The following is a 22,515-nucleotide window of genomic DNA, read 5'->3' as shown; positions in this document are numbered from 1 at the left end:
AGTTACCATGATTTTTAAAAAGTGGCAAAAAAAAAAATCATATCGGCAAGCTCTGCATGCCGATATGAAATCACCTTACATTTATTAGTTAAACAAACATTTTTATTTTACTTAGTATTTCTTGTTTTCTACTTTGGCAAAAGTAATGTAATTGTGCCCAAACATTGCATCCTGGGAAGATTACATCAGCAGACAATTGCTGGTAAATCTCATCTGTAATCTCAGGAGATCTTAGGGGAAGGCATTTTCATTCCCCTGAGATGTGCATGGTCACATGTCCTAGTTACATGTGCCAGAGTTCCAGGAAGTAAAGGGAGATAGATTAATCTGCCCTTGGTAAAAATGGCCACTGTGAGAGGAATGGTGAAGAAAAGAAAGTTACGCAAAGAATAGAAAGTCGGCAATTATCTAGAAGCATGTGTTTGTAGATGTCATTACTAAACATTTCTAAAAGGAGCCTTTGTTGTTATTTTGACGATATGGGTAACGTTCCTCTTTAACCCACTAGAAAAAGGAAATGACTACTATCGGGGACTGGTAACATCACTGTTCTAGTACAGCTCATATCTCAGTCATTGGGACTTCCAGGGGCCCAAGAAAACAGGTACCTCTTTCATATAAGAAAGAAATACTTTACTCTGCTGCAAACAATGAATACTATCCAAACCTGAGTGATAACCTTTTTTACCCAAATTCTAAGAATCTAAGAAACAGTCAAGGAATAACTTGCATACAGGTATGCTGTTTTATTCTACTGTCTTAAAACCTTGCACACATTTCAGTGAAACAAATGCTACCTGGGATTTGCTGACAGAATACAACGTAAACAGCTGGAGATTCCTTCTCTTATTCCTATATAAATCCTGTATAATAATAATAATTCCTTGAGCAACACTCGTAACTGTTAATAGAGGAATTGTTCTATTTTCTTCATTCAGCCGGCAGGTTGAATGAAGAAAATAGAAATGTGTTTACCCAACTTTACTCTGCCCAGGCATGAGTTAGTAAAGTCCTCAACAAGGTCCTATACAAGGGCCAGCTGAGTGTTGGTTCTGGGGTGGTCCAGCAATGTATCTTGGTTCCACGGCCCTAAACCAGCATACTGCTTAGGATTGCCGAAATGGTGGGGAATATGGATACAGTAAACAAACTTCAGAGATGGATGCAGTATACTGAAAATCTTAGCTTGTATCTGACACATTCTCTTGTGTCGCATAATAAAAAGGCTCCATCATGCTGCAGAAGGAATTTTTTTTGCCGAAAACTGGTTGCCCAAAGTCCACTGATAGTGCCAATCTCCCCCTAGCTCTTTCTGGTTCCTCCTGCTGACCTCCACATCATTGTTGGATAACATAGTGACATGGAGGCCAGCAGGAGGGACCAGGCAGAGCTATGGGAGTCCCAGCAGATCAGTAATCCCAAAACTGTCCGTTTCCCAGCAGACTTCATGGGACCATTTCTCAGCAACAGAACCATGTTCAGCAGTGCAGGTGGCAAGATAGGCAAGTATTTTCCATCTTCTTTACAGGTAAATTCTTGCTTAAGCCTTTTTATTATATGGCAGGGTTGCTTTAAATAAGCCAGTCTGGTTTTAGGAAAGCCATATTTCAACACCAATAAGATTTAATAACAAAGAAAAACAATTCTTCCAAGTGTTGTTAAAATGTGTACATAATTCTTCCTAACTGAGTTTATAAGCACGCTTTACTTCCCTCACGAGAATGAAATTCCATTTAATATTTTCATGGCTTACTACAGTATGCAGATGTCTTTTCCTTAATAAACAAGTTGTTTTGTATAAAGAACCATTAAGGAGTCTACTGTAGTGCTGGAGAAAATGATACGCTGAAAAGAAGAAGAACAAGAAAAGTTTGGAATTACTTTTTCAAACTGAGCATATGATGAAGAAAATGCACCCACAGAGATGGTCTTTGATGAAAACTGCACATCAGAATGAATATTAGATCCAGAAATAAAAGGAAGCTGATGTTATATGCAAATCTCGGTTCCAATAAAAAGTCATACATGGCTCTTCCTCATCCAGCTTCTCAAGCTTCGTTAATGGTCCTCTGCGCTGATGGGTGGTGTGTCCGACGATAGAAACAAACTGCAGGATTGCGAATTGAAGCCCCAACACTGTTTTTATAGTCCAGATACATCTTTTTTAATGTAGGGTTGAGGGGACAGTATAGAAATAACAACTGCAAAAGTCGCCGTAGGGCACACACCTCCGGCCACACACCTCCGGCCACACGCAGGAGCTAAACAAGGCTTATCATTAACCACTACAATGGCTGACCCCTCTCTGTGCCATTGGGGTTAAGCCCCGACAGAACTCTATTAACCAAAGAGGAACCACAACAGCCCCCAACGTTGCTACCCACACGACATCAACCCGAGGAAACCTAGCAGCTGCCTAAAATTAGACATCTATTCTTCCTCTACCAATTGAACACATCAACCCAGAACTCCACCCCACCACAACACCTAGGACTCAAGGATAGTCACCTCTACTTCCATCGATGGCATCGCGCCACCACCAATTTCACGGTAAGTTGCTACATATCACACTTGTGACCAACGCTTATTGATTATTCACCTCTCCATCGTCTTCTTCTCCCACTCTGGTTCCCTCCGCCATCAACCGGAAGATACCACCCCGCCAACCTCTGGATCCATCCTCGCCATTAGGCCTATCCCAAATATCACACCATTTACAATCCACCCATCGGGCCCTAACTCCACGTGGACCTCCACCTCCCGACAGGTCTTTACTTAGTTGTGGCGCTTCCTACCTTACTTTTTGTTTTTCTTAGAAATAACAATCGCATTTCAGGGGCTCCTACAAATACCCCCTTCATCAGGGCATACTAATGGAGAACATGCATGAGGACTGTGATGGCTTAAAATTGGGTACCATTTTGTCCAGTGTGTGAGAATGCAGAGTTCTTCAGCAGCTGATTTGGCAGCCATGAGCTCTGTGAAACACGTCAGCTATTTCTATACTATCCCCTTAACTCTACATTGAATTAAGATGTATCTGGACTATTAAAAAGGAGTGTGGCGCTTAAATTCTCAATTCTGCAATATGACACTATAAACCAAGGAGACAGCAGAGATCCTGTGGAATGTAGAAGCTGCTTGTCTGGCCACACCAATAGGACAAACCTTGCGGGTCCAACAATTTCTTTCCAGTTTAACGAGAGGAAGGCAACAGGGGGCAGTGCCAGTCTTGACTCTACGGGAAAAGTCTAAATTTGCATAAAGCTCCACTAGGCAATATTTTTAGATCTACTGATTAACTGGGCATTTGGTGTCCGCTAAAATTAACCTTTGCTTAAGTACTTCTGCATCACCTGATTGGTGTGAATTGCTCACTTATGTGACAGGTACACTTTTGGAACTATTTTAGCCCACAGTATGTCAGTAACAAGTTGCACTTTGAGCAGCAGCATGCATCACTGTAACTCTAACCTGATAAGAAGCAAACCACACAGTATTCAAACAGTATTTGTCTTATTTAAACTTCTAAGGCCTTAACTTGAGATAAGCCAATGTTGTTTTATATTCCCAATGCAAGCTTCACGATAAAACTGATATCTCTTCATTCTGTCATAGTTGGATATCTTTATAGATCAAAAATATGCACAATCCACAGGCTGAATCTGTATTTAATGAACTTCATATACAAAAAAAAAAAAAAATCCTTTTGAGGCTATTGGAATCAGATATTTTCATAAAGTGACCACATATAACCATGGCTACTATCAGCTGTCAGCGAGGATTATTAAACTAAAGCATGCAGTTTCAATAAACACGCAGTTTAATTTATCACTCTGCTGACAGATAAAGCTCCAATACTGCACCGCCTGAAAATACAATATTATACATACTGGGACATATGGTGTGTGAGTATGTAAGATATACCTGTGTATGTACTGTATATATGTATGTGTATATGTGCGCGCGTGCGTGCGTGTAAATAAATCCATATGGAAATATGGTGGGAAAACTCAAAACGTGTTTCTCGCGCTCTTAAAGAAGCAGACATGCATACAAAGCTGACATTCTTTTAATGTAATCTCTAGAGATCCTACGCCCCCACTCCACAGTGACGACTTGCACTTGTCATGCTGAGCTGAAACATCCTATCCGTATGACATCAGCAAGCTCTCTTCTCCCTGGTGGTGGCAGAATAGCAAATTCTCACAGGTAGGAGAGACAAAAAACTAAGGCCCAATCGCTATCTATGCATTTTGAAGCAACACAAATATCTAGAACACTCTCCTATCTACCTGATGGTGGTTCGGGTTCTCTCCAACTTGAGACCTGTTGTTACATTGGCATAAAGCTGCAGAGAAGGGAGAAGGTTGCCTCTGCTTTAAAGTATATTCAAGGTAAAACATTTTTAGTTTTTGATGAAGGAATTGTTAAAACTCTGATGCACCGATACCAATATTAGTATCGGTATAAGAGCAGATGCCGAGTATTTGGGCAAGTACTCATACTTGCCTAAATGCTCCTGAACCCGGAACTTCCGGTATCAGGAGGCAGGGCGGCGAGTCATTACATGCCGCTCGGCAAGCTGGCTCCATGCTCCCTCGTCACCAGGGAGCATGGAGCTGGCTTCTCGGCCAGTCAGGAAGCCGAGGGGCGGCTGACTCGAAAAAAAACGGTATCAGTCCATGACTCGAAAAAAAACGGTATCAGTCCATCCCTAGTTGAAACTTGTTTTTTTTATGCTGCCTGTGTCTCATTGGGGAGATCTTTCACTTCCTGTCCCAGATACACAACAGGAAGTGATAGGAATCTACAAAACAAGAATAAAACTCTTCTTAGACAGTTGGACCCACAACAAGTGTCTCAATAGAAGATTTCCCCTCACCACCAGTCCATGCGGCAATTGTGATTTTTATTTATTTTTTTATCAATTTCTGTAACAGTCACCAAGACAAATAGTGAGGGTGAACCTCGCCCAGAGGGGATACAACACAGACAGCAAGAATGACCTTGCAGGGGTTCTAAACCATCTCTTATACAACCAAAAACAAAGGTTTTAGCTTTAGATATACTGTACTTTAAGTTAAAATGGGGTACAGGTTGTTTTTTTTTATAACGGAGATCTTAATGCAATGTCCTTTTTAAAAATATTCATTGATATCTACAGCTAGCGAGATAATGGAAGCTCCATTGTTTTGTTACATGCCATGCCTGTCCAGACACAGGTTTAATATAAATGTAACCTATTAACATTGAAGGTGTCAAAAACTACAATGTGTATGGTAACTAGAGCAAGCAGACCAATCACTCATATTTATACCTATGCAGAGAGGTGGGGGAGGAGCACACTGAAACCCCTGGTGGCGGCCTACTATGGGGGCAACAAAAGTCATTTGTTTGATAAATATTTTCCCTGGCAGAAGTGTGTGCCACCGATGTATGCATATTACATTGGGCAATGGTCATCTTGTATGTATTGGCAGCGTAATAGTTCCCATATCTTCCTAATAGTTGGGATATTCAGTGCATTAGGTCACTGTAGGATATAACGGGGTTCCAGAGCAAGCTGGCAGTCATTTTGCAATAGCATATTTTAAAGCTAGTGAGCTGTGTACATAAAAATATAATCACTGACAGCAGAACTTGTATCTCAAACATCTTCAAACATATTAGACTCTCAAATATTTTATATAGCGATCTGTAAATATTATTAACCACCCATTTGGTGCAGATCAACTGGTACTTAATAATGAATACTCCTTTAAAATAGTCACAACCCATCATCATACGATGTCACTTCCTCGCTCACCTTCTTCTCGAAATAGAGGTCTCTCGAATCCGGTGAGTTGGAATTGCACTAGGTGGTGAAGTGCACAGTGCGATGTTTATAGCTCACATAATTGCACAGATTTAAAGATTGGATCTGATGAATAACAAACTCTTTGATACACCGTTTGTTATTAGTTATTAAAGTGTTTATTAATTATTGAATATTTTAACGATTGGATAATGAAGTTGAAAATTGACACAATTTTTTTGAGTGAATTCCTTTAGTTTAAATCAGTTTCTAACCCACAACCCATGTGGGTACAGTATCGCTAAAGTTCCACTTCGGGCAATGGGTGCAAGGTTTTTTGTGCTTGCCTGATGGCGCAAGGTATACTCACCTAAGTCCACCATCTAAATCCCTCGCCAGCACTGGAAACCAATAAACTAGCATTGCAGATAGTCCCTCATCAGCCAGTCCCCTTGCAATGACATCACGCCTCTTCCAGATGTTGATTCATCACTGGACAGCCAATAGGAAGCATCCACATCAAGGAGACAGTGATTTGGGCACCTAAGGAAGGACCTCGCCGGTAAACAGAAGTGAAGACTTGGGACTGGAGGATCATGTGAGCACGTTTTCAGGCATGCAAAAAAGAGCATTTCATTATTTTTTTTTATATAGCCATCAGTTAGAAGGGAGTGGTAGGTGAGGGTGGGAGCAGGGTTAACTTTATCCCGCAGATGGCCTTTAATTTAATCATTTATATATAGCTTTGTCAAACTACTTCAATGAAGGGCATGATTAGCCTATGGAAAAGTTAGTGGAAGGCTCAGCTATCATTCAGCATCTCACACCATAAAAAAGGTAAGCGACACCAAATTCTGCAATAACCCTACACGGCCTATTTTCTCAGATACTGTAGGTGCACTTTGATGGCACTTTCTCTAGAGCCAGAGGTTTTATTGGTAGAGACACATCTGAAATATTGATAATCTGCTACACAGCAGTTGCAATCTCCTTGATACCAAATCACAAATAACAGTCTACATCTGAGCTGAAAAATATTCTAGTATGGATTTTGCCGGCTACACTCTCACTGCTGCATCGGTAAAAAAAATGACCTCAGGATGAAATGAACTCAGACTAAACTAAATAAGGCACCGAGGAGGGAGAGACTAATGGCCTTCCCATGAGCCTTTTAGGACTGAAGACCAGAAGGCCTAAACGTTGACTGATGGAGTAAAAGTTGATAAAAAGACCACAGACAGCTTATAAGAATACAAAGAGAAAGGGCCAGCAAAACCATTATGCATCTTCACTTCAATATTAGGTTCATAGGGAAGACTAGACACAGTACATGGTTAAATGTCCAGGTATTAATAATGTATGGGATAAGGTAATGTGAATAAACAATACTGCATTGGCCACCTTTAGAAACAAACAATGTACACAGCAGGAGGAACGCACTTTAAAAAAGGCACTCCAGAAAAAGAGGCTTTACAGAGAATCTCCACTTATAGCAGCACAGTCTACCTGTAATGTATTGCCTGAATAGCCAGACATTGGTTCTAGAATAGAGACCGAGACTCCATTTTCTAAGCTTACACTTATTTTCTGACCCCTCCACCAGAAATGTTTCTGAGCCCTGTATGCTGAACATACCAAAAGTAGATTTTGTTTTTGCCCTGCTGTGTGCCCAGACCATTCTTTGCAATAGGTATTATATCCTGCATGTACACATCACTGCATGTCACATATAAAACAGATATCACACAACATTACCTAGTCTCCTTTGCGGTCTGACAACAATTTTTCCAAGCACGTGACAAGCTCAGAGGATTGGGAAATGCAACACTAAAGCTGGATATTCATGTTACAATCTGAGAGTACAATCTCTGAACAATCTCCTTTTCAGTTACCAAATCTCTGTAATACGAGAGCCTACCTAAACAATTGCTATGCAGCTAGGCAGGCCCTTGTACTACATAGTGGTTGGTAGGGATGCACCAATACCGTTTTTTCGGCATCAAGTACGAGTGCAGATATTTTTTCTTTTCGGTACTCGTCGATACAGAATACCAATACCAGCATCCCAGGGGTACCATTGGCCCGACTTATCAGGAAGCCGGTGTTTTATCGAAAGAACACTGGCTTCCTGACCAATCAGGAAGCCGGGCGGCAGGTCATGACGTGCCACCCAGTTTCCGGATTGGTGAGGAAGCCAGGCTGCTAGCAACAAGTGAAGCTGGCTTCCTAGCCAATCAGGAAGCAGGGAGGCGGATCATGATAAGCCGTCCGGCTTTGCGATTGGTCGGGAAGCCAGGCTGCCTAGCAAAAAGTGAAGCCGGCTTCCTAGCCAATCAGGAAGCAGGGAGGCGGATCATGATAAGCCGTCCGGCTTTGCGATTGGTCGGGAAGCCAGGCTGCCTAGCAAAAAGTGAAGCCGGCTTCCTAGCCAATCAGGAACCCGGGTCATGACCTGCTCCCCATCTTCCTGAATTGACTGGCTGGGAAGCTGGCTCCATGCTCTATCGCGACACGGTCGGTCAGAGGGAATCAATGGCAGTTTGCAATAAACAATGTAGGGGAAGATTTGAGGTAAAGCTGGTCATATACTTGTAGTTCTTGCTGAATGAGAAAAAAATGCTTCAATTCCCCATTCTTCAAAATTGCATGGATGGGTTTGATCGAAATTTTAGCAAAGTATGGGCAGACTAAGAAAGCAGGCTAGTGGTTTGAGGGTACTCTCCATCAAACCACATTGCTATGCCACAGGCTTCAATGCGCGAGCAGAAAAAAATTGCCGCAGATGTAGCAGTGCCGTCCGTCCGTTTTTTTTACTACGGGCGGACGGCAAGAGGTTAAATGTCAGGCACCACTACACACATTAAAAGAAGCCTGCTTACTATGAGCACTTAGTAGGCAATAGATACTGGACAAACACATTATACATATTTCCATTTCACTATATTGCACACCACACTATCTTTTTTTCTTTTTTACTTCCACCGGTCCAAGCTTGCTCCTGTGATGGACTACAACCTCAATACAAACTAGTAGTCCCATCACTGGAGCCATTTTTTAAACTTTATTTTATAGTTTATCCGATTAACCGATTAATCGAACTTAATAATCGGCTAACTAATCAATTTTGAAAATAATCGTTAGCTGCAGCTCTACTGTGATCAGACTGCGATCTCGACTTGAGGAAGCCACGACCAGTGTCAGAGCGGGGAAGATGGCTGCGGTTGTGTTCGTCACTCGATGCTGAGTTCGTGAACGGAAGCAACCTTTTTCTGAACTTCCTGTTCGCGAACCGAACTGTTCGCGAACAGAAGCGTTCGTGAACCGAGGTACCACTGTATCTCCAAAGACATACTGGAAGGTTAAAGCGCTCCTGTATAATATAAAGATATATATTTTACAGATATACATTGCACACAGCAGTCATTAAGTAGTTAATAACCAGTGCCAGCAAATAGCTTTCACTCCAGCACATGACCTAGGTTAGATGATGAGATTGTCTTTGTGGATCTCCTGAAGAGAGGTAGTTGGATTTGGCTGCAGATTTGAAACAGGGGTCACTTGTGGGTCACTTCTGCAGATTTTTAACAAGGCAGAGCACGGGGAGCGAAGATTTAAAGAATAAATCATTACCTGGACAGCAAGGCAGGATGCATTGTCAGAAAGCAGAACTTGTTCACCTAAGGAAAGATAAAATAAAACAGCAGTTTCAACACTCTGAACATATTGAGAAATCAACAATGTGTCTGAGAAATGATCCATAACAGGCCGACTTTCATTTGACAATTAGCACTACAAATGACTGTTGGAAGCTGAATGGTTGCCATGGGCAACAGACTATAATTACCAAGTTTTAATAAATTGGCCTTACTTTCATAAACATAGTTCAGATACATTTAATGTGTAAAAAAAAATATTTTGTTTTCTTGAGAAACATATTGGATACATTATTTTACTTCTTGTTAAATTAAAACTACTCCCAAGGCTTTTCTAATAGAAACTTTATTGAAGGGAAGGAAAATAGTTCCATTCCTGGCCTGTCATCATCACTGTGCTTACAAGTACTTAAAGCATATATAAACCCAATCACTAAAATATCATATAACATGTTAAAGCGACATTAAACCCTCAGATTTTTTAACATAAAACAATACTGTAATGTGTGCCTTACTGTAATCCATGGTAGTTTCCCTTCTCTTTGCTGCTCTTCCTTTTAAATCCTCATGTCTTCTCATGCTGGGGGAGAACTTCCCTTTGCAGCTGCCTGCCTCTTCCTGTAGTGCTGGCTCAGGTTACAAGCCTATACAAACGTATACACAGACACCATGTATCCATTCCTGAGACAAGGCAGTCTGCTGCAAAACAGAAGTTCTGCCCAGCATGAGAACAGATACAGATTTAAAAGGAAGAGCAGCAAAGAGAAGGTAAACAACCATGGATTACAGTAAGGCGCACATTACAGTATTGTTTTATGTTAAAAAATCTGAGGGTTTAATGTCACTTTAATATCATTTCCAAAGCAAATATCAATATTTTTTTAAATCACTTCATTATCAGCTCTCACCTACAAAATCTTGATGAGCATAGCCAGCCACAACAATACAAATTGATGAGCATAGCCAGCCACAACAACAATACAAACAGCGCTGACTGTTAACTGCTGTCAGGTATGAAGGGAAGCCACCCAGAGGTGCTTCAATATACCAGCAGCAGACTTGAAGGCCGATAGACCTAGGTCTAGACCTAGACCTAGCAATTGTTTTTTATGCTCTTTACCTGACAGATTTGCTTTATTGCAGCTGAACATGCCGGCACAACCCAACCAAATAGCTGGTGGCATCTGCAGACACCCACAGATATAGCATTGTTTGCTATCCCATCGGACAACAGCCAGTTTAGACAGGGGGTGGACAAATGTGAACATGGAATTTTTTAGGAGTTTGCACCATTGACAACAACTAAAGAGACCCTCAAAAGTTGGGTGCCAGCTGTAAAACTTTAGCAGCATTGCCTACCTGGCTCCTGGGATTTGGCCAACCCTTGATTGACGTTTATCTAAAGCCACAACGTTTTTTTCCCCATGTTGGGCAGAGCAGGAGAGGGTTAAAACTGCTGTCAGTGCCTTATTAGAAAGATTTTCCTTCACTTCCTGTCCTGTAGATTCAACAGTGACAGGACATTTTGCCAATGTGAGGGATATGCCCTCATAGACAGCCGTTATGGGAACAAATGTCCCCACTGGAAGATTTCGCATCTATTGCTGTTCTGGTAGCAAATCAGAATTTGGGATTTATACTCACTCCCTGGTGGCACAGGTGACCTCCTTTAGGGTCACCATTCACATTACAATCTGACCATACAATCAACTTTAGATTTACCTATGTAATATCCAATCTATCCAATCAATTCTGTATTCAGTATCACTGGTCCTTGCACTACATACTTGTTGGTAGATCTAAAGGAGATAGTACAATCAGATTGTAATGTGTGTGGTGAGCTTAACGGAGACACAGACATTAATAAAATCCTGATAGCATTTTTAAACCCTCACCACTCTACCCAAATCTAAAAAAAAAAAGCTTTGCCTGTAGTTATTAATTAATAGTTATAGGTCAATGGAATGGCAGTTAGCGGGGTTAAAGCAGAACTAGACCCACCAATTTAAGGTTCTCCAAAAACATTTACTTTTAATAAATGCCAACTGTCATGGTTGCCAATGGGCATATTTCAGCTCTCAACCGATTTTGCAAGCCCTCAAGTGGCTGTTGTCATAGCTGATCACATGAGCAGCACCATGGCAACTGCAATCCAAATGGAGGCTAAGATGGCACTTTTCTTGGCTGTACAGTATAGGAAGTTGTAGTTCCCCTTTAAGCTATGATGTCAGGAAAGTAAATCTGAAAGGAGCACAGAAGGAGCTTTTCTGGCTACTACATGTTAGAGGTGTCACCACTTTTTTCCTATCTTGTAGTCTTTGTTAGTTTCAGGCATATAGGGAATTCACAGATTGGTTGTGCTGAGAAGTAAATTAAAGGAGAACTATGGGGTCAGGGCTTTTCCCCATAGTCCTCCTTAGGGTAACGGGAGGACACAAACTAGCGTCCTCCCGTTACCCTAAGATCAGTATACTGCGAGCTACATATACAGTATACTGAGACGCCGCAGCTAAAGCGGATCCCGACAATATGTCTGGATCCGCCCAGCTGCGTGAGTGACAGCTGGCTCTGCCTATCTAGAGGCAGAGCCAGCTGTACCCGCCCCCTCCCCCGTCCGTTCTGCCAGTCAGCGCTGGAGGATCGGAGCAGGGAGGGCGGAATCTAAGCCCTCCCCTGTCACAGCAGAGAGCCGTGACAGGATCGAGAAGTGAGCGAACGCCGGTATGTGTTCGCTCACCTCCCGATCCACTGAGCCGACCTGTGACAGTCTCATTGTCACAGGTCGGCTAGAACTATATAGTTCTAGTAACCTCATAGTTCTTTAATATTGAGAAAGATCTAAGGTCCATTCTTATAGGCGGCGCTGTCCAAACATTGACTGCTGAAAAAAATCTGGAGTCACAACTACTCCCACCTGAGCCTCAAACAGTACAGATAAAGCATTAGAGAGCAATAGATAACACTCACAAAATAATGATGGCATCTGTAATTTTTAAAGCACACTGGCTATCTGGCTCCTGGGATTTGTCCAGTGCCGCAAGATTCCATGTCCAACCTGAATCATTTATGTCAGTAGACTTAACCAGCAAGTTCCTTCTCAGCTTTCCAAAGGGAAAAGGGAAGAATGCTGGAACAATGAGAGATTTTGTTTACTGTACCCAGAATTAGATTTAAAGGTAAAACCCGAAACATTATACACTATTAAATAAAACAAACATTCTTTCCCAGTCTGTATCCTTTGGAGATGTGCAACTAAATAAGGACCGTTCCTAAAAGGCGACTGAAATAAATGTATAATCTGCATTAGCAGGATTAGTATATGAGCCCCTCCCATTACGAGCTGAATAATTATGCAAATGAGGATCTCTGCAGCACAGAACAGTAATGCGTATTGAAAATAGGTCTACCCACAGGTGCAGAGAAGGCACAAGAAATACATAATGAACAAAAAGGACGGACAAACAGATCAATCTACAGTCTACTTCAGGCTTCACAGAAAATGATATACCTTACAAAATGCCAAAACAGGCAATTATGAAATAAAAATAATACAGAATTAAAACACTGTAGAAAAGACATGCAGCATATAAGCATGTTTTTCATGCAGTTTTCAGCCCGTTTGAGGTTGAACATTTCCCACCCGGTTTTTATGTTACAAAAAAAAAAACATGTATATTACTGCTCTAAACTTATCTGTAATTCAGTATCACACCATACGAGCTTGCAGTTTATATTGCAAAAGGCAGCTCGAGCCATCAGACAAAAGAGGAATGACAAGATCACTGCAATAAAAATTCCATGCCTAAAAGACTACAGGCTGCCATGTATTAGTCTTCATTACTTTGCAGCCTTTTGACAATTGGAGCAGGCTGCAGATCACCAAATGTGGGCAATAATGTAATCTGATGATATATGAAGAGCTGCTGAAGGGAGCAAGGACCACTCCAGCCTGTGTATTTTAACAGCTCCTTCTTCCAGCAGCCCCCTCCATCCCTTTCCATTAACCATGACACTTCCAATATCTGCTGGCTCAGCTTTTCCCGCTGCAGTAACCATGCCAACTGTACCTGCCTCAGTATTATTTCATATCGCCATCGGCAGCCACATTACCAAGTCAATAATACAATCCTGGCTATTTGGGAGGGATTTTACAAGACCGTGTTCAAAGTCATTGTATGCATTGAATTAAACACACTGCCAGTGTCTCTTTAATACTTTAGCGCTGTATTGTAGACTATACTGCTTCAATATTATGCAGCATTCTTACAGATGGTACATTATAAATAATTCCTGTTCTATTGTAGACTTTCAGCTACTTTCCCGAATACATGAACAGTCAGCTTAGTGAAAAGCTTAATTTTCCATTAATAAAAGAGGGTCCATCCCTTTTGAAGTTTGTTATTCATCAAGTAATGGCTGGTTATCACATTTTCTAATATATTTTATTTGACAAACTGGCAATTTTAAGGGCTAACAGTTTTCCATAAATTAGTCTTCAGTAAGATTCTGCTTTGCATCATCGACTGTAAGACTTCCCTCCTCAGCTCAGTTATACATCAGTCTTCTTTCTAACCTCAGTCATCCCTCCTAGCAAACCCAAGTCCCCCTCCCGCCATCCTCAAGCTATCGCTCAGACTGATAATTAACCACTCTGCTGTCTGACATTACCAAACCTATTCATTGCACTGGCTGAAGGAGAGATATGTGTCATGTAGGAAGGGTGTCCTAAAATAGACGCTGTAGACATCTTAGGCCAGTGGCAGGTCAACAGTCTCTGTTGAAAAGGTGTTTAGTACTGTAAAGGGCCATTTTTAGTAAATAAAACTTTTAAGCAGTGACTTGCAGGGGCTTAGTGCAAACCCAGTTTGCCTAAGTTCAGCCAAGTCCATGCAAAACGTACGCATCCCCCTCCAGGCCCAATCAGTTGCATCAGGGGTATTTCCCGCCCCTTTGTGACATGGAACTATGGGGTGGGGAATACCCCGGCCGCAAATGATTTGGCACCAACCCCCCGCAAATCACTATTCATGAATAACCCAGTAGCGATAAGATTTCTGTAGCAATCACTTTAGGTATTACATGACCAGGCAGAAGGGTTGCACGTATAGCTATACCATTTCTATGATGTTCTTCTTGCCCTTGCTTCTAGCAGTGTGGCCACCTGTGTTAGTACTGAAGAGCAGCCTTTCCCAACCAGGCAGCCCCCCTCCCCAGCGTGGTTGGTACGGGTTCCTTAATCAGTATGCAATGGCGAATTAATCTCCCACCTACAATGACCATTAATTCAAGGGGGAAATTTTCCAGTTAGTGGTCAGAGTCATTTCTACACTAATCACTAAAATTAGGCTGCATCATAATTGTCACTGCCTGAGTTTGTTTTTATCATACCATTATTCATTTTATTTTAAGATGATTACTGAAAATATTTTTGTCATATACAGCAGGTGGTGTTATAAAATGACCGGCCCGAGTATCAAATACTCGAGGTAGGCCATAGCTTTTATTTTCCTATTTATACCCCACTCTGGCAACAGAGATAAAATACCCTTGCAGTGGGGCCTCCCTGCCCTCCAAAAAGTTAAATGCCCATTAAGTCTAGGGGTAGAGGAATAAGCTGTCATTCTTACCATAGCCCTTCCTCCAGGAGGCTTCCTACATGGTGTGCAGCCAGTGCCCAGAAGCACTGGCTGCCACCTTCACATGCAATACAGGACCAGTAGTCCTACACTGTACATGAGCAACGGAGGAAAGAGGCGAGCGCCGGCTGCTGGGAGAGCATGAAATAAGGTACATATTACAGTTTATTCCTCTACCCCAAAATGTACATTGCAGGGCCATTAGTCCTGCAATGTATGCAACGATGGAAAGGGCCCATCCACAACCCAGAGCATCAAAGATAAGAAATGAGCAGCGGCTGCCAGGGGAGTTACGAACACAATTTAACCCTTGCAGTGCAAGAGCCCCCCCCCCCTTTTTAGATGCCAAAGTTCAGCTTTAAAACTCTCTACAACTTAGTGATGGCACTAATGTCCTGTGAGCTGTGGGTATAATTGTTTAGCACAGGTTCTACGATACCTGAACATGTTTTTAAGGGTTCCTGCACTGTAAAAAGGATGAGAAAGGCTGCATTAGAGTATTGATTGGACGGACTGCCAGAAAATCTTCATGGGAACCAATTTTAAAATGGTAGGGCTGCAAAAGCAAACATGTTTTTAAGCAAAGCTGAAACCCATCACCACAGAATACTCCACAGAATGGAGGTCACCTATATAAAACACACAGACAACCTACAATCCATGCTGGTTGGATCAGAAAGTGGCCTCTGTGGAACCAGTACAAAGCCTTGCGGATGCTGAGCCATTAGCTGCAGTCATTTACTAAGATATCCTGTTACAATACTCTCATTGCAGCTCCAAGGTACTGAGCAATGCACAATTATGTAAAAAGGTTATAAGGAATACTCACTTTTTAATGGCTGATAAAGAGTAGCACTTTCAGGCCATGGCTCTACGGCTGTAAAGAAAAAGAGATTCATGTTTTACTGTACAGATCAACAAAAATAATCATGTGCTAGAAATAATATTACTGCTACTGAAAAGTCAACTCAGAATTAAACTGTAAAAATCTGAAAAAAATGTCATGTGATGTACCTGTTAATTTTTTACTTTTACTAGAAAACCTTGGGCTTACGTTTAAGAATTGGCCCCTACCTAGCTATCTGACTGCAGAGCGGTAATACAGACAATGGTCTTGAGGACCAGTAAACATACTTCTCCCACCCGGCTATGTATACTATATGCTGCTCAATGAATGAAATGTTGCTGTAGATGACAGAGTATGGCGTGCCAGTGACTGCACGGTTTTAATTTACAGGGGCTTCTGCACACATAGGCCACAGATGTTCACCTGCTACCCTGCATATGCAATCCACAGGGGAAGATCTAAACAACATTGTAGACCAATTGCTGGGGCCAGACAAGGTAGTTGCACTATCTACTAACCTTTTTATTTCCAAATGCTATCCTCGTGATTTTTTTCATGAAAAAAGTGTGCCTTTGCACAAAAAAGGTTGAAAAACACTGCTCTAGAGCAGCGGTTCTCAACCTGTGGGTTGCGACCCATCAATAGCCAATAGCAAACTAGCTATTGCACCGCCCTCTGCTGCTGCCAATCAGCAGAGGGGGACCTGAAGTTCTCCATCAGGTCCTCGTCTAGTGATTGACAGCAGCAGAGGGCGGGTGCAATAGCTAGTTTTCTATTGGCTATAGCAAAGTGAAATAGCCTATAAGAATCTAGCTATGCATTACTATGGTGGTTTTTTTTTTTTGGTTTTTTGTTTTTTAATTCTGACGGCGTACGCCAGTGGTTCTCAACCTGTGGGTCCCTGTGTGATTTCTGCTGTGCTAGGTGAGAGTCCTCCTCAGTCCTCTCCTAGTGCAGCAGTGTCAGTTCTCCCGTCACGCCGCCAGATGTGGCTGCAGCAGCTGCGTCATCCCTAGATTTTACCATTGGGGGGTCACCACAACTTGGCAAATGTTACCAAGGGGTCCCAGCCCTAGAAAGGTTGAGAACCACTGCTCTAGAGTTATTGGATGGCACTTCTGTCTTGCAGCACTGGGGTCCTCGGTATGAACCCCAAAAAGGGCATGATCTATATGGATTACACGTTCTGCCTGTGCTTGCATGGGTTTCCCCTGGGTACTTCAGTTTCCTCCCACACTCCAAAGACATGCTGGCAGGCTAATTGGCTCATGTCACAAAATTGTCCCTACCTCCTATCTGCCCCAATGCCAGTTCGATAAGTGCTTTGAGTCCCCAGGGAGAAAAGCACTATAGAAATATAAAGTAATTTTTTTTTAAATGGGGGAAAAAAAAAAAAAAACACTTTGTAAAGAGACCCTGTCACCAACATTTTATGGAGAAGCACAAGAGAATCAAGAAGAATTTGAAATGCTAACTTGCAGCATTTTTTCTTTCCATAAACTAGATGCAGATATGCCTCTGAACCTGCTAGCAAATCTGACTGCTTAAGAAGAGTCAATTTCCTAGCAGAGCCCCTCCCCCTGCCATGTAATAGCCCTCTCCACTTCTGGGAGCGTCTATTTACTGTCTCTGCTGGCCCAGCCCTTCCCTTCCCTTCACCTCCCTTCACCTCCCTAGATAACCTTTTATGTAGCTTCTGGGTTGGAGGGAAGGGGAATACATAGAACACCGGATCCTGCAGCTTCCTCCGCCCACCTCAGCTGCCATAGGCTGGGAGGAAGACTGCAGAGCTGCTACTGGCTGGAAGGACAGCACGGGAGAAGCAGGACACCTGGGACATGGAGGATACATTGCTTTTTTCTGCATTACACTGCTGGCCTCTGTACTCTGCATCACACCACTGGCCTCTGCACTCTGCATTGTTACTGATCTCTGTTCTCTGTGTCACACCACTGACCTGGCGGAGTTAAGGGCGGGGCACGGTAGGGGTCAGGTGGGGCGACTGGTGGCGAGTAACTCTTAAGGCCTGGCTAGTAGCTCAGGACTTGAAATTTTGAGCCCTGCAATAGAGTGTCACTTGATTGACAGCTGTGAGACTGCTGACATCACATCCAAGATGGTGGCACCCAACAGCAGTCCCAGGTCTTTTAGATCTCTTCACAAGGCAGTTTTTTTTACATGTAAAGAACATCCATAAAATTCTATGCACATACTGTATATTCTTATAGGAAGATTGTTGTCTAGAGATAAAGGATCTTTAATAAGAGAGGCAAGAGCAGTCTAAGTAGACTTCCAGATGACACAAAGTCTACTGTTCAATTTCTAGTGCAAGAAGCAGATGGTAAGGTCAGAATTTGGTGTTCTGCATAAATCCATGGAACCATCACAACATGTGTCAACAATTCAGAACAGGGGTATCGGTGGAGTAATGTTATAAATGTTTTCCTGCCACATTCTAGGTGCCTTAATACCCAGGGAGGCTTATAAACCATGAACAAGTACCTGTGTAGCCCTGGAAAACAACAAATTCACTATGCATCTTGAGGTATAGGTCATAGGCACGCTGCTTCTGGGAACAAGTCCAGTCTATGGTTGGAAACTACTGACCATGGACGGGTCCTTCTCATGACGATTTTTATTGTCTATTTAAGGCAGGGCCACCCACCCACAGGATCGAGACACAGGCCAATTGGATTTTTGTGGCTCAATATCAATATTGCTTTCCTCTAGATAATGATCAATATTGCTTTCCTCTAGATAAGACATTACTCTGGACATCTGGCCCGTCTCCATGACATTAACACACAGGTTTGCTTTAATAAAAAGTCTGTCAGATTGGTCCACTATCCAATGTCTCTGTCTAGCTAACCCTTCCACAACTGATTTCAGCCAGGTAGGTTCCTGGGCACCAAATGTTTTGGGATTAGAATAATCTCTTATAAAAGCTGTACTTGAGATGTGCACAAAAAGGGTTACAAAGCACTAATAAAAGTGGCAGCTTTACTCTTGAATTGTGATCTGAAAGGTGAACAACATTTGCAGAACAGTAGGCATGGAAATTACACATTGCTACAGCTCTGTCATATTTCCAATCCATCAACTTGATTAATGTTATAATAACTCCACATAAACTTATCATTCACGCTATAATGAAGTCAAACTCTCGTTTATTCTTGGACTACAAGGCTCCCCGGGAAGGCAGGTAAATAACATATTATATATACAGAACATTCCTGAATTTGGTGCATTGAATTATGCAATTACACATTTAAAAAGACCTAGATGTGTCCCCAGCCTAAACAATTATCACAGCAGGCTCATTACTGACAAAATGTTGATGCATTGTATGTGTACATGCGCGTGCACACGTATCCCTGTACGCACAGCTTCTCTCTTATGTGACCTGCACTGTGGTAGACAATTCTTGACTGGAAGTTACAGTACAGAACCTAAAAGCCTTTCTCTGCCGTGGACAAGTGCTATGAAGATCTAGCGTGGCGACAGCTACACTGATATAATTGCAGGAGGCTACTGTCAAAATGGATGAAATATTCTTCAGTGATCAGAAATAAGGGACACCAAACCAGACATGCCTTTTAATCGTTCACATTTCAATCAAACAAACGATATCCAACACGTGTCAGGGTCAACAACACCCCATGCCCCCTTCATCAGGGCTTAGAATGAGATAAAGATTTGTTTGGACTTAAACAATATTATAACCAAATGGATATCTATGTAGTTTGATATAAAAGTCTCCTTTAGGGCTGGAATTGTAATTGGCAGCAATATTCTTCAGTATCAATAATCGTGTGAACAGCCCATTAACAGAGCATGATCACAGTACTTTTTAGCCCTGCAGAAGTTTGCCTACATAAAGCAAATCTCCTGATCACTTTTCAATACCTGCTGCAATTTAAAGCAACTGTTTTTACCACAATATTGCTTTGACAGTTTTACAGATGACAATTCTCACAAACATTAGAAGATCCATATCAGATAATTTTGTTGCGTTAGAAAACTATATCCAAGTTGCCATACAGATTTAATCTATTAGGGCTTGTTCCCACTGAAAGCGTGTGCGTTCCAGAGCGGTAGCCACGCCCCATCCCAAAACGCGGGGAGAAGTTTCTTAGCGATCGCGGTGCGTTTCAGCAGCTACCGCTCTGGAACGCACCCGCTTTCAGTGTGAACAACGCCTAAAAAAGGTATAGAACACGCAGTGCACTGAGTATTTTTACCTATGTCCCCTCTACCACACAAGGTGGGTGAAAAATTCTAGCGGGCACTATGAGAGTGAAGAAAACTTCAGCAAGAGTCAGCCAGGAAGAATTACATCTCCCAACGACATCTCATAAAGCTTCTCCGCCACCCTAGATGGCACCTGCAGTGCACAACTTCACGCTTCCAAAGGTGATCAGCAATTTCAAAAAAGCAAACATCAGCACTTTTAGGACAATCCTCTATAAAGTCCCAGCTTTATTGACAATGCATCAAAAGGCTTTTACACATTTCAGACAGAAGTCCTTAATCAAGAGCTAGAAGTTAGGAATCATCTGCAGGAAGGCGCCCACTTGTTGGCCAAAGGAGGAGAATTAATAAGGGTCACATCTCCCACAATACAGCAATACCGCTTCCAGATAATGCACTCTTAAACTATAAGAATACAGAAGTAGCCAAGATGGCTCTCCAATCCTACATATTACTTACCTCAGGGGTGGACAATTTAATATGGAATCCAGTAGACTGTCAGTCAATCTGTCCTGTTCAGGAGCCTGCAGCCTCCATTGACAACAACTAGAGAAAACCTCAAAAGTTAGGTGCCAGCTGTTATTTTTAAGGAGCATTGGCTACCTGGCTCCTGGGATTTGTCCACCCTTGATTTACCGAATAAAATGGCTAAGTGTCAGTGTCAATGCACTACTTTTTTCCTAGGTATGTATAGCACTAAAGAAGGCCCACTACCTTCTTATTCCCAGGCCTTGTATGTAAATCTAAGAGTGGCCCAAGGGAAATTCATTCTTTACAGCCCCTTTTTTTTAGACATCAAGGTGTTACCATGCACTGCATCACATTGCAATGCATAAAAATTCAACCTGTCAGAAGGACAGATGTAGGCAACCTTGGTCCCATGAGGCATTGCAAGACTGACAGTCACAAGCATAACTCTGAGGCAGAGGGATTATGGAATTTGTAGTTTCTCCACAGCTGGAGTGGCAAGGGTGCCTATAAGGCTGTTTGTTATGCATTTTGAATTAAATGGGCAACACAGCCCATTTTTGCGAACAAGCCTTAAAGCTGAACGTATTTAAATTTCCTGCCATCGGCATTACAAACCTGCCGCCAGCACACATCCAACTGTTGACAGTCAGCCACATTTGCATGTCATACAAGGACAACAAACTAGGTTCTCCTGGTCAGAGTAACAAAGAAACACCCAAGAATTACCCTTAGGCTTCTTTGACACAGGTGCCTTCGGTTCTGATCAGCAGGAGATCTGTGCATGGATCCCTTGCTGATTGGAGCAGTTCGGAACGGATGTCATCTGTGTCCATGTCTGTTCAGTTTTCTCCTCCATCGAAAAACTGAAATTACTGAACCCATGTTGGTCTAAGGTGAGTCGGATGTAAATGGACATGTGTCCATTTATATCTCATTACCCCCCGATCTGCCACGATCATGCCCACCAAAACAGCACTCTGTTCCATTTGGCCAGAGTCCGGGGTAATCGGATAGTAAATGTATGACCATCCGTTTAGACCCGCCTGCCCATAGACTTACACTGGGCTTTCAATTAGATCTGCCTAAAAAACGGACAGGTGAACCTGATCGGAATGCCCATGTGAAAGGGCCTTTACTATACAGCTCTGCCACATACTCCCACAATCAGGTAACACTGTCTGATGCTCTGTATTGCATGCATGAATCAAGCAGAGGGACGCAGTCATAAAATGTCTCTTCCATTAGTCATGATCAATAATGGAAGTAATACCTAAGTTGGTAATTATATGCTGCCTGAGCATAAGCCAATTCCACCCACCTTCATGAAAAGGGCAGATCAATTTTACAAGGGATACCAAAAATCAATTGACTAAAACATTCGGATACTAGGGGTCGAAACATCCAAATAGACGGGAACGCTGACCCACTGGTTCGGTGTAAAAATGAACACAGTTTAGAGATGTTTTGTGGTTAGAATTATTTGAAGATCTGTCAAGGTTTCTCCACACAAGACAGAAATACAAAGCTGCTTTGTGAGGAATGAAAAACCCCTAAGGATAATATTTGTTTTTCCAAGATGGAGACAATTCATCATATTGATAGTAATATACATGTTCCTGGATATTTAACAGATAGAAAATTCATTATATACTTCACCCGAATAAATAGGAGACATTTTATAATAACTTACAGCCTGTGCTGCCTTTTTTGGTCTTATTAAATTGATTTACAAGACAAAGAAAATTAGTCTTAAGCAATTTTAATAGAAGTTTCAAAGTAAGAATGTTTGTTAGATATATTGATGATTAAGTGTTCGCTTGCCAACCGGGAGGGGGGGGGGGGGAAAAAACTTAAGGCATT

At 42.1% G+C, this 22,515-nt stretch overlaps 1 protein-coding gene across 1 annotated transcript in view; it reads right to left on the bottom strand.

Moving 5' to 3' along the window:
- MTX2 (metaxin 2) overlaps positions 1-22,515 on the bottom strand; it is a 74,218-nt gene that overhangs the window by 42,237 nt on the left and 9,466 nt on the right. The window contains exons 2-3 of the mRNA XM_018558065.1: positions 15,916-15,963; positions 9,428-9,474 (exon numbers count right to left, since the gene is read on the bottom strand). Coding sequence (XP_018413567.1) covers positions 9,428-9,474; positions 15,916-15,963 — 95 coding nt within the window. The remainder of the gene's footprint in view (positions 1-9,427; positions 9,475-15,915; positions 15,964-22,515) is intronic.

This window comes from Nanorana parkeri, unplaced genomic scaffold (genome assembly GCF_000935625.1).
Source record: "Nanorana parkeri isolate BGI_ZX_2015 unplaced genomic scaffold, ASM93562v1 scaffold319, whole genome shotgun sequence".
In the NCBI taxonomy this organism is placed as follows: Eukaryota; Metazoa; Chordata; class Amphibia; order Anura; family Dicroglossidae; genus Nanorana; species Nanorana parkeri.
Note: the sequence above shows the minus strand (reverse complement) of the source record. Positions and strands in the feature narration are given on the sequence as shown.